At 26.4% G+C, this 15,546-nt stretch overlaps 1 protein-coding gene across 1 annotated transcript; it reads right to left on the bottom strand.

Annotated features, from left to right (window-relative positions):
- Nucleotides 1–587: 587 nt before the first annotated feature.
- Nucleotides 588–2,974, bottom strand: LOC110655751 (transcription factor MYB51). The gene is made up of 3 exons (XM_021812197.2): nucleotides 2,145–2,974; nucleotides 1,440–1,871; nucleotides 588–1,287 (listed from the first exon to the last, which is right to left on the bottom strand). Exons 1-3 carry the CDS (start codon nucleotides 2,611–2,613, stop codon nucleotides 1,019–1,021), a joined length of 1,170 nt encoding a protein of 389 aa, XP_021667889.2. The 5' UTR covers nucleotides 2,614–2,974; the 3' UTR covers nucleotides 588–1,018.
- Nucleotides 2,975–15,546: the final 12,572 nt, after the last annotated feature.

Raw genomic sequence — 15,546 nt, 5'->3', positions numbered from 1 at the left:
AATTTATTTTTTTTATTAATTACTTTTTTTTTTAAAATATCTATTACACCTTTCGTTTTGTGATTGGATGAAAGAATAATATCTCTGAGTCTGAGTACGATTATATTAAAGCTTTCTTAATGAATGGCGATTCCACTATTCGAATTTATGTTTAAGCATGAGATACAAATACGTTTTATCACTCGGATAACTCATAGTTAAATTAATAAAATAAATAAGTTATAAAATTTATGAAATTAAAATTTTATTTATTTTCCAAAATATAAAGAATTCAACTCAAGTAATGAGAATTGACAAGGAAGTGTTATTCACACATATGGCAAAGAAGCTAAAGAAGGAAAAGCTCATCAATTCAATTAGAGATTGAGAGAGCCCACAAGATGCAGCATTTGGCAAGCCAAGAACCACAAATTGAAGCACCAGGAAGGATAGCTCACTGTATTATATATGCATGCAAAGGAAAGGGTACAAGAGTATGACACAAAATCGCCAAGGAATATTTAAAACATGGGATGGGAGAAGAAGAAGATGACGACTAAAAGTTAAACAGATCAAATCAATCAAACAAAGAGATGTACACAAAGTCATGAAAGATGGGCATGTTGATTCATGTTTCAGTCAGTACTCTGATTAAAGGAAAAAAATAACACATCAAACTTTGGTTGGCTTTGGCTTTTGCCTCTCCTTCACTCTTACAAAAAGCCATGGCAGGCATATGCATAATACATCACAGAAGACTTAGCCCCTGTATATTTTTTGCTACACAAGTCCAAAACTAAGAGGGGTTTCTTTTCTTTTCTTTTTAGGATTATTTTTTAAACAAGTAGAGTAGCTGCTGCTGCTTCCCCCCCCTCCTATTAACCTATTTTTTTACTGCTGTTCTCTTCTTCTACTTATGGAACTAAATGTATATTAAACACTGTAGTCTGTAGCAATGAGAGCTGAGTCTCTGAGATTCACTCCCCCCTTATCTTTGTTATGCCCGGTTTTCTCTATTTTATAGCAAAATGAACTCATCTCATGTAGCTCCTACCCCGAGGAAGTCAATAAAGGACGCGTTGATTTTCTCATTCCCATCTTCATTGTCACCAGAGAGAGAGGGGTTGATCCTGTTGGTGCCAACTGACTCAGTTGCAGACACTTCCGAGTTTGAATCTGACTGACCAGATTGGTCCAGCCCCGTAACCACACTTATGGACCCAGTTTGATAGAACCCTTTGCCACCACTACTGCAATAGAACTTGTCAAATTCTACATTTCCTACTTTCATTTCCTTTTCTGCAGAACCTGTAGAACCATAAGTCCACCAACAAGAATAACTATTTAGGCAAACAAAAAGAAAATATGTAATAAACACACTAAAAATACATGTGTTGACAAATATGATAGATTTGGGGGAGTTGGAGGAGAAGGAGAAGGGGATGGAGGTTTAAGCATACCCATGGGAGCTCCTTGGGGACTGAACCTTGTGAAAAGCTTATTGTGTGCTTTGGCTGAAGGACTAAGGGAGAGATCAGTGCATGTTGAGGCAGATTCATCAATGGTGCTAGAGATGGTCGTTGATTCACTGCAAGCGTTGTTTTGCAAATTAACATCAAGTTCCTTGATGGGTGGGACGATTTGGGAGGAAGAAGAGGGTTTCCTCTTCCTGTAAATGCTGGATTGTTCTCTATGTTTTCTGGCCATGATCACATGCCAATGGTTCTTCACCGCATTATCAGTCCTGCCAGGAAACAGCCTAGCAATCATAGCCCATTTGTTACCATACAATCTATGAGCAGCTAATAGTCTCTCCTCTTCTTCCTCAGTGAAAGCCATCCTGTTGATTCTTGGATCCAGCTGGTTGAACCACCTTAATCTACAGCTCTTCCCTGAAAATCGAAACATACTTAACTTCAAGAAACAAAATGCTATAAAATCTTAAAGATTAGATATTTCTCATTAAATCAATGAGATCACAAATTCACAATTGCCATATAATTATTTTTTAAAAAATAACCAAACATGAAGAGAATAAAAGGGCACACCCTTTTCTTCTCCTTCTCTGATGGTGATCAATGCAAAAATGCACTACTCTTTTAATATCATTGGCTCAAAATGGTTCTCATCCACATTCCATGACAGACTTTATATTGGGGGCTTACCCGATCTTCCTTCAAGATTCTCAGCAATTAAATTCCAGTTTTGAGGACCGAATTGGGCCACAAGCTCTTTGAGTTTGGCATCTTCAGCAGGTCTCCAATGGCCTCGGGCACAAAGCTTTGTGTGGCCATTTTTACCAGGAGCAGAGCTCTTAGGCTCCTCTTCTTCATCTAAATTCAAAGAGAGACCTTTCTTTTGAACCCCGAAAAGCCCATCACTTCCATCACGAGGCCTCTTAGTTCCCCTGCTTCCTACCTGTTGAATACTCCACGGCTTTCCGTTTTGGTCCACTGAATGGCGAAAAATCTGAAACCCCACTTGAGGATTTTTGGTTTCTGTCTCTCTAGGGTTACCCATTACCTCAAATGTGTTAGCGAGAGACAGTTGAGAAGTAGCAGGTGGAGGCAAAAAATTTATATCTTGATACCCACTGAAACCTTTATTGTCACTCCTTACGTGTTGAAGACTCATTTTGACCAAAAAGAAACCAGAAAAAACCAGAGAGGAAGATGAAGTAAAACAGAACTTGAAAACCCCAAAGCCCTCCTTTCTATAATGCCTCACAAGCAGAGTAAGGGACAGAGAAGAAAAGAACTGGGAATTTTTCAATAGAGAGAGAGGAGAAGAGTGATCAACTGATTAGAAAATAGAGAGGCTGATTTGCATTTTCTCTTACCTCCTCTCTCTCAAAAACCATTATAAAAGGGGACAAGAGAGAAAGGAGGAAACTTGCTTAGTTTTTGTGAGGCAGAGAAGAGAATAAACAGAGGGAGGAAACAATCAAACAATAAAAATGAAGAAGTTTGTTTAAAAAAGAAACAGAATGGAGTTTGAATGACAAAGGAAGAGAGTAAGCAAGCAAGTAGCAGCAATAACAAAAAAGAAAAGAAGAACCCACACGATTCTCCCTTTTCTTTCACTCTTTATACGTAAATTTGCAAAGACAGTGTGAGAGAGAAATGAGGTCAGGAGGAGGAGAGGATTCTCACATTGAGACTGATCTCTTTTTAAAAAGATGAAGTAATGGGTTGTTGCTTGCATGCAAGTCGAGAGCCACTCGTGTGGGTGGGTGGGTGTGTCCCTCAAAAACACATGCTTTGGTCTTGGTATTGGTGTTAGGCATTGTTTTCTCTCTCTTTCTTCTGGTCTTTCTTGGGCTTTGGAGATAACCAGAATCTGTTTGTCCGCTTGTGAAACCCTTTTAACTTTCCTTTTCAAAGCAAAACGGAAAATTAAAACCATCACCACGTCCACCACCGGTCCTGTCTATGCTCTGCCCCGTCCTGCCTTGCTCCCTCCATTATCAAATATCAATGCTCTACTACCGTACCATTTCACCTCTTTTTTTTATTGCTATTTGTAAATATTTTATGTTTAATGATGCTTGCTTTCCATTCCACCTGCTGATCACTAAAATTAATACATTTCAATTAATATATTTAAAAAATAATTTTTTTAATAATAATTTTAACAGTAATATTGATTAAATTAAAAGTGTGAAATATGAACTAGGCAGTTGTCTTAAAAAGTAAAACCAAGTGCTTGACTGGTTTTCAACAGTAAAATATTATTCCTAAAGTAAGACAATAAAATAGCATTTTTAATCACCCATTTGATTTATGAATTAAAAAAAAAAATTAAAAGAAAAAGGGAAAGAAAGAAAGCAAAACAAGCAAATATAATATTGTTAATTTGGAGTGATGACTCAACTCAATCTCCTTTTTTTTTCTTTTAACAACTTTTGATCTATTTACTTTATCTAATTAATTATTATTGTTATGATAATGTTGAGTTAGCTAAACCTAAAACTACAAAAAGATGAACAATTAATTATTCTATTCTTGTATTCTTTCCCCCCCTGAATCTTTTTGACTGTTGAAATCATTACCCCACTTTTATTCCTTTCAAAACTTCTCAACTTGCCTTTATTTTTATTTGGCCCACATTATGTATTTTATCACAAATTTAATACACAATTCTATTCCATGGCTTTGATTTATTATCATATATTTGGGAAAGGCTCTATTACCTTAGGGACCCACAAAAATAGATCAATCCCACAATTAGTAGATGGATGGATGGATGGATGGATGGATGATGTAACTATCAATATTATTGTGATAACAATTATCAATATTTGATATATACGTCTACTCATATCTTCTCTTGTACCTTAAATTAAAATGACTTTTGATAAATTGGAGGATTATTTCTTAATTTGAATAATATTTTATATTTAATTTTTAAAAAATAAGTAAAGAAACAAATTATCCATTTGTATTTTCTCCCACAAATGTGGGTGATTAGGCATGCAAAATTTAAAATTTTTTGTTAATTCAATTTATATTGTTTTACATTTTTATTCATTAATTAAAACATTAGTGTTATTGCTAATGTGTAAGGGTGTGGCATATTATATTTTATAAATAATTTAGCAAATTTTATGCGCTATTGCATTTAAAAGTAAGGTCAATAGCTCTAACTTTACTCGGGATGAGGTATAATATTTGATTAATATATATATGAGTATATTTATTATGAGTTCCACCTTATATGAAAATAAATTTAATAATATTTTATTAAATATATATATTAAAATTTATATAAAATTATTTAGTATATTGTTATATGAATTTAAGCTTTTTATAATCACGTCCTATAATAATAGGGTATACTCAACTAATGAAAATGCAGTAAGTTAACTCATAAAGAAAAATAAAAAGTATTATCAACTAAATCATTCATGTAATACGAGAAGAGTTATATAATAAAATAAAAATATATACAATATTTTATTATAACTATTAATAGTAATAAATTTTATGTGGATCTCATTATAATTAATTAATATAATTAAATTATTATTATAATAATTATAGTAAATAAAAATTTATGATACAGTATATTAGATTTATATAATAATTTAAAAAAATTAAAATAAAATATCATATCAGATAAAAAAATATATCTTTACTTGGGATAAGAAAAGGTATAATATTTAATTAATATATATAGGTATATTTATTATGAGCTCAATCTTATATAAAAATAAATTTAATAATATTATATTAAATATTTATATTAAAATTTATATAAAATTAATAATAAAAAAATATAAATATAAATATTTTTATTTAATAATTATTTAATTTATTTCAATATGAATTCAAACTTTTATAATAATGGCCTAGAATAATAGGATATACTCAACTAATAAAAATGCAGCAAGTCAACTCATGAAGAAAAAAAAAATTATCAACTAGATCATTCATATAATATGAGAAAAAATATACAGTAAAATTGAAATATGTATAATTAAATTATTATAATTAATTGTACTAAATAAGAATTTGTGATACAGTACGTCAGATTTATACAATAATTTAAAAAAAATTAAAAAAAATATCTGATCAGATAAAAAAAAAAAAAAACCTGAAAATGAAATGAAATCACTGATAGAAAGATTTCGTTTTCATTGCCGCGAATCTCAGTAACAGATAAACAGAGGAGGAAAAATGATATGAAAGCATAAAACGAATCGTTTCAGTACGTTACTTTACGGGGAAAATGCACACGCGTGAAGTTTGAGGTTTCTGTTCCAACAATTCTCTTCTTTTCTTTTCTTTTTTTTTTTTTTATCGCGAACCGTAACGTAAAAGACTCGACCCAAGCAAACGAGAAATTATATGCTACGAGCGAACGTACGCAAACACAATTGTTTTATTTCTTTTATTTTTTATTTTTTGCCCTTTAGGGGGGGCATTGGGTAGGCCTCGTGCATGCGTTTTGTCTCTTTATAGAAACCGTTTAACTTTCTTGTCGTTTTGTGCTTTTGATGATGATACTGTGCGGGTGTTACACGTGCGGCTAAACTTTCCCCAAACACGTGTGCGGTCCCAATGAGAGTTTGTTGTTAACGATTCCTTTTATAAATAAATAAATAAATTTATTTTAATACTTTTATAATTAAAATCTATTAAATTTATTTTTAAATATCTTTTATTTTTTCTTAATTAATATATTTAAAAATAATTAATCCTTTTCGCTTTTGCCAATTCACTAAGATTAAGTATTTAATCTGAGTATTAAATTATTCATATTAAATATTAATTAATAAATTTATGCACCATATTTCATAAATAATTGATAGATTTTAAAAAATTTATAAAATAATACCTAAATATAATAAATAATTATAATTTAAAAAGAAAAAAAAAATAATTCTGAATACATAAAATAGAAATTGATTCTGAATGATCTACTTATACCTACTCGTGATTTTTATTGACTTGTCATTCCACCGCTGTATTATATAGCTTCTTGTTATTTAAGGAATAATCTAGTTGGTATCTATATTATGTTACTTCTCATCATTTGAGATAATCTAGTTGGTATTCATTTGCCGTAAAAAATGAGAAAGTTTCAAATTTAATTCTTTCTACCTTTATATGTATAAAATAATTCACTCTTACACTAAAAAAAAAAATGACTGTCACCATCGCGTAGGCAACTTGATTAATAACAAAGCTTGATTTATTTTAATTGTAATAATTATTCTTAAACTTATATGGTTATAATATTATAATTTTTTAACTTTAAAATGTAATATAAAATTCTTTAAACTTTTAAAATTTACACAGACAAATTTCTCTTACTTTTAATTACAATTTTCTAGTTGGAAATTGACGTGAATAGTTTCTGCATTATATTTAGTTAATATTTCTCTCTTATCTCTTATGCAAAGAGTAAAATTATTTTTCCAATACTTAAAAAATTATTCTATTTACAAAGAGAATAAGGATTTAATTTACATATAATTTGATAGAGGAAAGATAAATATTGACTAAAATCTATGCTAAAACTGTTCAGGTCAGTGTCTAACTGAAAAATAGGTAATTGAAAGTTAGAAAAATTTTATTTTGTAAAATTTAAAAATTTATATAATTTTATATTATATTTTTAAATTAAAAAATAATAATATTATAATTAAATAACTTCAAGGATAATTATTAAAATTTATCCTAATTTGAGCAGGAAAACTTTAATTTGAGAAAGGATTAATTGGTTAGGTCTGTTTTTTTTTTTGTTTCTTTAGCAAACAAAAGGACAGAAAATGCAGTCTTTGTGGAAATTAGGTGGAAAGCACAATACCCCTTCATTTACATCTTTTATTTTATTTTTTTATCTCATCAAAATGAATATTAATTGGCTGCTCAATCACTTTTTTTTTTCCTTCATCTTCTAAAAATACAAACTAATATTTCCCAGCATCCAAACATCAAACACGGCTAGCAATAGCTACTTGCCAACCCAAAAACCCTAGTTTCTTCCTTCAATAAGGTTGATTCTTCTATGGAGAAAACTAAAAAGATTAACATTATAATCATCATTAACTAAGAAGAATACTATGTTGACATAAAATCTTTAAATATCAAGTATAGTTATAAGTTGTCATCGTAACTAATAATTTAATTAGTAGTCGAATATCTGTCTTAAGCGATCGTTATTAGGATTAAGAAAAATGATCATTAATTAATTAAATAATTAAGTATTGTTTAGGCAAATGAATCCTAAGGGAAATGCGGATTTAACTATAGCAATCTCCTCTAGTTTAACAAACTCCATTTTGTTGTTATAGAAGAATACAATTAAAGAATAGGGCAAAAGTAGGTGTTGTTGAAAGAGAAAAAATGCAAAAACTTAATTCACTCATCATCAACAATCAATGCCAACTGAAACCAACCCATTTGATAAAATTTGTTTTCTGTAAAATGGGTCAATTATCTTTTATTTGTCCCACCCAATCTTCTTTTGTTTATCTTTTTCTTTTAATTTTCCGCTGATGGCTGACCTTAATTTTGTTGCATATGCTTTTGACACTTGAGAAGAAGAGAGGGTCCAAAACCCTACAAAGTTGCAATTTTTGTGATAACTTTGAGACTACTACTTTGGCAGAATTGTTAAAACTAAACCAACCTCCACTATACTAACTCAATTCTTTTAAGGAATAAATCTTAATCTTTTTTTATTTAGGTTTCTTTTGTTTTACATAAAATATCTTTTTTAAAAAATACTTTTATATTTTTAATGCTTGAAATATTTAAATAATGAATTAATGAAAAGATATTTTTTATTAAAAGAAAACCAAATTATTTACCAGGAAAATAAATTTTTATTTAAAAAATTATTTTTTATTTTTTAAAATTTGATAATTTTATTAAAATATAAAAATATTTATACGTATATTATATGAATACATACTATCAGTTTAACATTGTAATTACATAATAAAAAATATTTTTATAAAAAATATTTTTATGAAAAATATTTTATGTATATAAGTTAATTTTAATGAAATAAACAAAACATTAATTTTAAATAAATTTGAATTAATATCTTATAACTTTTGAAATAATTAATTCACTTAATTTAATAAATTCATGTGCAAGTTTCTATTTCTCAATTTTTTATTAAAAAAAAAAATCTTATTATGTACACATCAAAATTGTTGTTCTCAACACAATAATTTATATATATTTATGTTTTTTGAATCTTTTTAATTAATTTTGATGTACTGATGATGTATGTCTTTAACATGTCAAAGAACATGTGCGACAGCTTAAGCTACCTACTAGAGTTGTGCATAGTTATTCGACTAATCCATCCGAGGACACCTACACCATATAGAACTAATTATTATCTAAGCATAGGTTTAAAAGTGGTTTTGTAACTAAATTTCTGAAAAAAGGTGATTAATTAGTGACTAATTTACAGAAAAATTACATATGAAAAATATCGATCATAATCTTTCTTAGCTAGTCATCACAAAGCACCAAATTTTCCATCTAATCCTTCCAAAAATCCCACCTAATAATTAAACCAAGAAAATCAAGAAAGAATTATTTTTAAAATTCTCAATATTCTTTGTAAAAAAATCAATTAAAGTCTACAGACTTTAAGTCTATAATTTAAATATATAAATATTTAATTTAATAATTATTAAATTTATTCTCATATAAGATTTAGATTATAATAGAATTATAGGTACTAAGCTGAGTTTTGTTGGTATATCTTGTTCTTCTCATCTAATCATCCCTAAATTGCATTTTCAAGAATCTCAAATCTTGTAGTTTAAAAATAATTAAATACTAATTTAGGGCATAAGACATTAAAATTATTTAGGAAAATGTACATTTTCCATAATCCAAATGGAGGGACACTTAGCACGAGGGCCAGCATAGATATCCATAACACATTACTAAGTATATATGATTCTTTCTTTAGTAATTTAAGTTACAAATATAATACTCTCTGTCATGCATGATCTAACCTTCAAATTAATTTATAATTCTTTTTACTAATAAAGTCAGCTTAGATAAGTTTATAATAATAATAATAATACTAATTTGTTATGTATTTTATATATTTAAAACATAGTTCTCATGTACCAAATTCGGGTCACAATCATGGTTGTTATAGTTGGAAATGAGAATCAAATTGCGATTTCATGTCCCCATAGAATAATATTAAAGAACATGCATGTAATTTATATAGTCTTAGATCATGTACTAAGCTTGTAAAAATTCATTAAATAATAATAAAGTGAACTCTACACCTATGTCTATGTGAGTGGAAGAGCATATGCTCAAGTCATAGCGAAATTCTTCATATGGTTAAATTATTTAAGTATAATATAATTAAATGGTGAAAATTTTGGATGCTTACTAATTAAAATGGTGAAAAATTAAAATTCAATTGAATAAAGTGGAATAATTTATAAATTTAATCATATATTGGGCATAAATACACAAAAATATCTATACCCATTTGGGCCATAAGAAAAATGAGAGAGGAATGGGGGGCCTAATTTCACCATCATTTGTGGGGTTCCAAATTGAAAAGCATTTTTGAGGGGAAAATACTTTGAATAAGTCACTATCAATTGGACTAAAGATTTGATTTTGCCACATTCATGCATGCACCTTTTTAATTTCTCACCATATGATATAATTCCATCAAATAATATGTGGGGTGCTCTTTATCTCTCATGCTCTCACTCCTGCTTATAGCATTGTCTCATCATACAACATTAATTATACCATATTCTAAATTGCTTTTCTGCCTAGTAAAAAAGCTATGTCATGGGTGCTTTTCCCACCCTTCATGTTTAGGATTCCAATTAAAAAATAAATAAATAAATTATATATTTTCAAAATTTTTCACTCAAAAACCTGTTCTTTATGATATTGAGTGGGATATATAGTTTGCTTTAACTACAATTGGGCAAACACTAAGTGATGAAGAAAAAAAATTTTCACTTACCCAACTCAAAGAAATTGGAGCAAAAATCAAAAAGGAAGGGTGGCCTGGGCGGCCATGGCCAACACTTGCTCTTCCAGTGAGAATTGTAAATGTGAGATTAGTTGGGGTTGTCTCATTTGTGTCCACAACCACATGGGAACATGAAAGGCAGCCTTTGTTGAAATTGAATGTATATTATCAACCCATTTCCTACTTTATTTGACTATTTGCCCCCATATATATATATATATATATATATATAAGGCCAAAAAAAAAAAAAAACACTAGGAAAATGACTTTTGCTAATTAAACAACTCCTATACTAGCATGCCTTAATCAATAATATAATTAGCTAAGAATAGGTATTTGGTAGCTGTATATGTGTTCTTGTGTGGCTAATAAACTGTGATGAAGTGCTTTTTTAAGTGATGACAAAGAATCCACGTACTTTTTTTTAAAGCAATTGAGTTACCAAATTGACGCACAAAAGACTAGGAACAGGAGTCTAGAAGCTGAGCAAGCTCTACACAATCTTGCAGCACAAACAAAATATGTTCATATTAATTTGATTATCAGAACCCCACTTACATCTGACTTAGGACCTACATTGTTAAGGGAAAAATCCTTGAAAAACATCAGAATACAGAAGCATCACTACAGAGCTAGAGGCTCAATCCAAACAGTGGATATCCATTCTTGAAGTTGAATGTCAAGTAAGGATGAAATCTTGACTATCCATTCTTGAAGTTGAATGTCAAGTAAGAATGTCAAGTAAATTTAATTTACTAATAGTGTATACTATAAATTATTTACTTTTTAATAAATTAAAAATTATATTATTTCTATATTGATCATAAAATTTTCAAATAAAAGAACTGAATGATCCTAATTAAGCTTGTCAATTAGTGAATCAGGGAATGAATATTTGAAATAAGATGCCATGAACAATGGCTTAACAAAAAGACACTTGATGTTTTACCAAAGTAGATAAAAGAAAGTCAAATATTCTAAAGAGGCAGTTAAAGCTTATTATTATTAGTGGGTTTAAAGTCATATGGGATGGATGAATACAATTAACCAAGCAGTCATTATTGACTCTTTAGTTTTTACCAACTAATAAAATATTAATTAGTGGTCCTTCATTTCATGATTAATCTCACTTACAACAAGTAAATAATTGAATCCTGCTGCCTAGTATCCTATCTTCCCTATATATATATATATTTGTTTATAGCAAACAAAATCAGGCAGGTTAAAAGATAGATTGTACTTGGACTCACCATTATTCTAATCTATGTTCCATCTACAAGTGGTAATTAATTAGAAATTTACATCATAAAAGTGTGACTTATTTTTTGTCATCCTGTGAATATATATACCCACCAAAGAAAAATAAGAATTAAATATTAATTTAATTTTAATTTTTATTTTTCTAAATATTACAATAAATATTAAATTTAGCGACAATAATTTTTATTTCAAAATATATAAAAATTATTACGATAAATTTATAATAACAATATATGAGTTATTGCCTCTTTTTGTTCTAAAATTGTGATAGTAAATAATTTATAACAAAATTATGATCGCATCATCGGCAGTAATAATTATCACTATAAATTTTTTTTAATAATAATAATAATAATTATTGTCATATTTTTTTATATATTATTAACAATAATATTTTTATATGTATGCTAATTCTATAAAAAAAAATAATTTAATCTTTATATTTTGCACTATTTTTTATATTTTACTAAGTGTTTCTAGTCTATCTTTATTTTCATTTAATTTATTCTAATTTATTTTTTGTTATTCTATTTATATCGCTTTTAAGTTAAAAAAAAGAAATTAATTGTCTTTGACACAAATATCCATCAAAACAGCAATAATATCGAAGGCAAAGCTTTGTCTCCTGTGGACTTAACAATGTGTTGCATGCAAGGAAAGAGAATCATTAATGAATAAGTCTATATTCGTTAATTATTCCATTAATAACATAATTAACTATGATTTGCCCAGTTAATGATGTTAGTTATGCAATAACAGTTCCACAAGTTTTATCCTTTCCTCCTTCGGCTATATTCGTTCACACATATTTATGGTTAGAATTATAGAAAAATAAAGATTACCATTCGGCACATATTCCATGGTTCAATTCACAAGAATCTTTTTAGGAAAAAATTGAGTAATTAATTTGTAATTAATTATAAAAATTAGTTGTTATTAATAATCGTTAATAAATCAATTGTAAATAATAATTAATTTTAGTGATTGATTTTTATAATCAGTTATTAATTTTTAAATTAATTAAAATAAATTTTTTTAATTTTGTATCTAATTTCTTAAATCGATTGTTATTAGTAAAAATTAATTTTTTAATTAATTAATAATAGCAAATAATTTTAAAATTAATTGATAATTATATATTTAAGATTATTCTAATATTGATTAGCAACAGATTTAACAATTGATTTTTGAATCCATTGTTAAATTTTTAAAATTTAACTATTTTACTAACAAAATAAAATCACAAATCGATTATAAAATTGATTGTTAACTGCAATCGATTTCATTAATTGTAAAAATTAATTGTAAAATTAATTTTTTTAATATAATAAATAAATGAAATAATGAATATAAATAATTAAAAATTTAATAATAATTAAATAATAAATAAAAATAATAAAAATATAATAATTTAATTTAATAATTATTTTTTTAGTATAATGAATATAAATAATTAAAATAATAAATATATAAAAATTTAATTTAATAATTATTAAATTAATTTTTATAAAATTGGAACAATAGTGGAGTCCTTAATTAGTCACATTTCCAAGAATCGAATTAATACCTATCCTTGTCCACAATATATTTCGGTTGGAGAGATCTTGTTGTCGATTAAATGCACATTTCCCATAATCCAATTAATACGTACCATTTTGATAACTACTTAATTTGATTCTTTCTAAGATAATTTAATAATAGTTAGAAAACTAGCCCTACCCCATCTATTATAAATTTCTCTTTTAAATATTTTATGTAAAATAATGTTTGTAAATATCATGTGGGATTTTTTGGACAATAAAAAACAACAACAAAGAGGGAATTACCTTCAATTCTATTGAGCAATCCAAGATTATATTTGATTTTTTTTAAAAATAAAGTTTTATTTTTTTATATCTATTAAATTAATAGGCTATTTTTTTATATTTTTAAATACTTAATTTAAATACATATATAAATTTAAATACATATATAAATTTAAAAATTATGAAAGAGAAAAACATGTATTTATTTGATAATGCTATTTAATTAATCTTGATTGAAAAAACATATATTTTTTTAAAATATTAGTTAGAATTAAAATTTAATGTCAATAATAAATTTAATCAAAAAGCAAAAAAAAAGCCTTTTTTTACCAAATATTCTAATCTAAGTGTTATTAAAAAATAGTTAATATTTTTTTTAATGATTTTATAATTTAGAAAAAATTAGAAATAATATATTTTTTTTTTAATAAAAACTCAAATACTAATATCAAACTGATCAAACTACATAAACAAAAATGTCACTTTGTGAGATTAGTTGTGTGTTTGCCACTTTTGGTTATACAAAGTAATCATCCAACCCCAGCATTTATTGAACAAATTGCCCAACTTTCACCATACCAATATTAATACGACGAAAATTTTTAACAACAATAATACTAATTATTTTATATATATTATTGGCTATTAATTTGATATTAAAAATCATAAATTAAAATTTGGGGCATGTTTGATATTCAATTTCTCAAGAAAATTCCTATTTTTATTTTACTTAAAAAATAATAATAAAAAAGTATTCATCTATCAATAATAAAATTTTAATTTTCCATATAAAAATCTGATATATGCTTTAATTATAGTTAATTAATATCTTATTATGTTAAAATTTAAATAAGTAACACATTATTCAATTTATATGTATAAATATAAATGGAAATGCAAATTTACCAAGTTACTAAAAAGTAGGTACTAAATTCATATATTTATTTGTTTTGCAATTATATACAGGTGATTTTATGTTTAAAAGTTAAAAGAAACAGACCGATTAATTAATAATGGTATAAATAATGTCCTAAACATATTAAGCAGGCTTTTCTATAATTACATAAATTTTAATTAATTAAAATGATTTTTGTTTTATTTAAGATAGATACACGCACGCTAACGGCTTAGTAACGAGAATGAACACTTATTAAAATCATTATCAACTTTAATAAAATTTTTATTCTCATATAAGTCACACACACATACTATCTATAATCAATATGAGATTCTGAGAAAAACTTGTGTATATTATTTTTTTTATATAATAATATAAAAATAATATAAAATAAAAATTATGTCACGTGATATATATATATATATATATATATATATATATATGCACATATTTTTTTTATTTACACTTATATAAGCTCATACATTATTTTGTATTGCCTTGATATATTTTTTTAAATAATTGAACTTAAAATGTGGAATAAGCATAAAATTTTATGTTGAAATGTGTATTTATATAAAATTTCTCTAAAAAGTGATTTTCTGTATTTTTTTTAATATACGATTATTTAAAAAATAATTATAACTTTTATATGAATTTATTTTCAAAAACTTGCTATGTAGAAAAAGAAAAAATCAATATAAATTGTAAAAATAAGTAAATATGAGGTTGAAGCCCACAACTTATTGTAAAGTATTGCGTTGCCGAATGAAAGGCATAATGGGCCTTTCATGTCACCATCTAATAGCTTCCCCAATGGGCCTTTTACCTTTTCCCCTAAAATTAACATTAAACTATTTATTCATTTATTAATTAAAAAATTGCTATGAAAATTTAATATATGATACCATATCGTTTTAAAACAATGAAAATATTTATTTTTTTAATTATCAATATATGCATATATTAAAGTTAAAAATATAAAAATAGCTTCATAGAATTAAACCATTTGACTTATTAATATACGTAAAAATTTATCAATATACTGTGTTTTATAATACATATGATTTAATAAGTTTTCAAATAATATCTACTGAGTATAAATATTTATTA

The sequence above is a fragment of the Hevea brasiliensis genome, chromosome 5, assembly GCF_030052815.1.
Source record: "Hevea brasiliensis isolate MT/VB/25A 57/8 chromosome 5, ASM3005281v1, whole genome shotgun sequence".
In the NCBI taxonomy this organism is placed as follows: Eukaryota; Viridiplantae; Streptophyta; class Magnoliopsida; order Malpighiales; family Euphorbiaceae; genus Hevea; species Hevea brasiliensis.
This window is presented reverse-complemented; position numbering and strand designations above follow the sequence as displayed.

Coding starts and splice junctions, on each gene's coding strand:
- LOC110655751 (XM_021812197.2), bottom strand. CDS start 2,613: ATGAGTCTTCAACACGTAAGGAGTGACAATAAAGGTTTCAGTGGGTAT. Junction 1,872..2,144: donor GAATCTTGAAGGAAGATCGG/GTAAGCCCCCAA, acceptor TTCGATTTTCAG/GGAAGAGCTGTAGATTAAGG. Junction 1,288..1,439: donor TCCCCAAGGAGCTCCCATGG/GTATGCTTAAAC, acceptor ATGGTTCTACAG/GTTCTGCAGAAAAGGAAATG.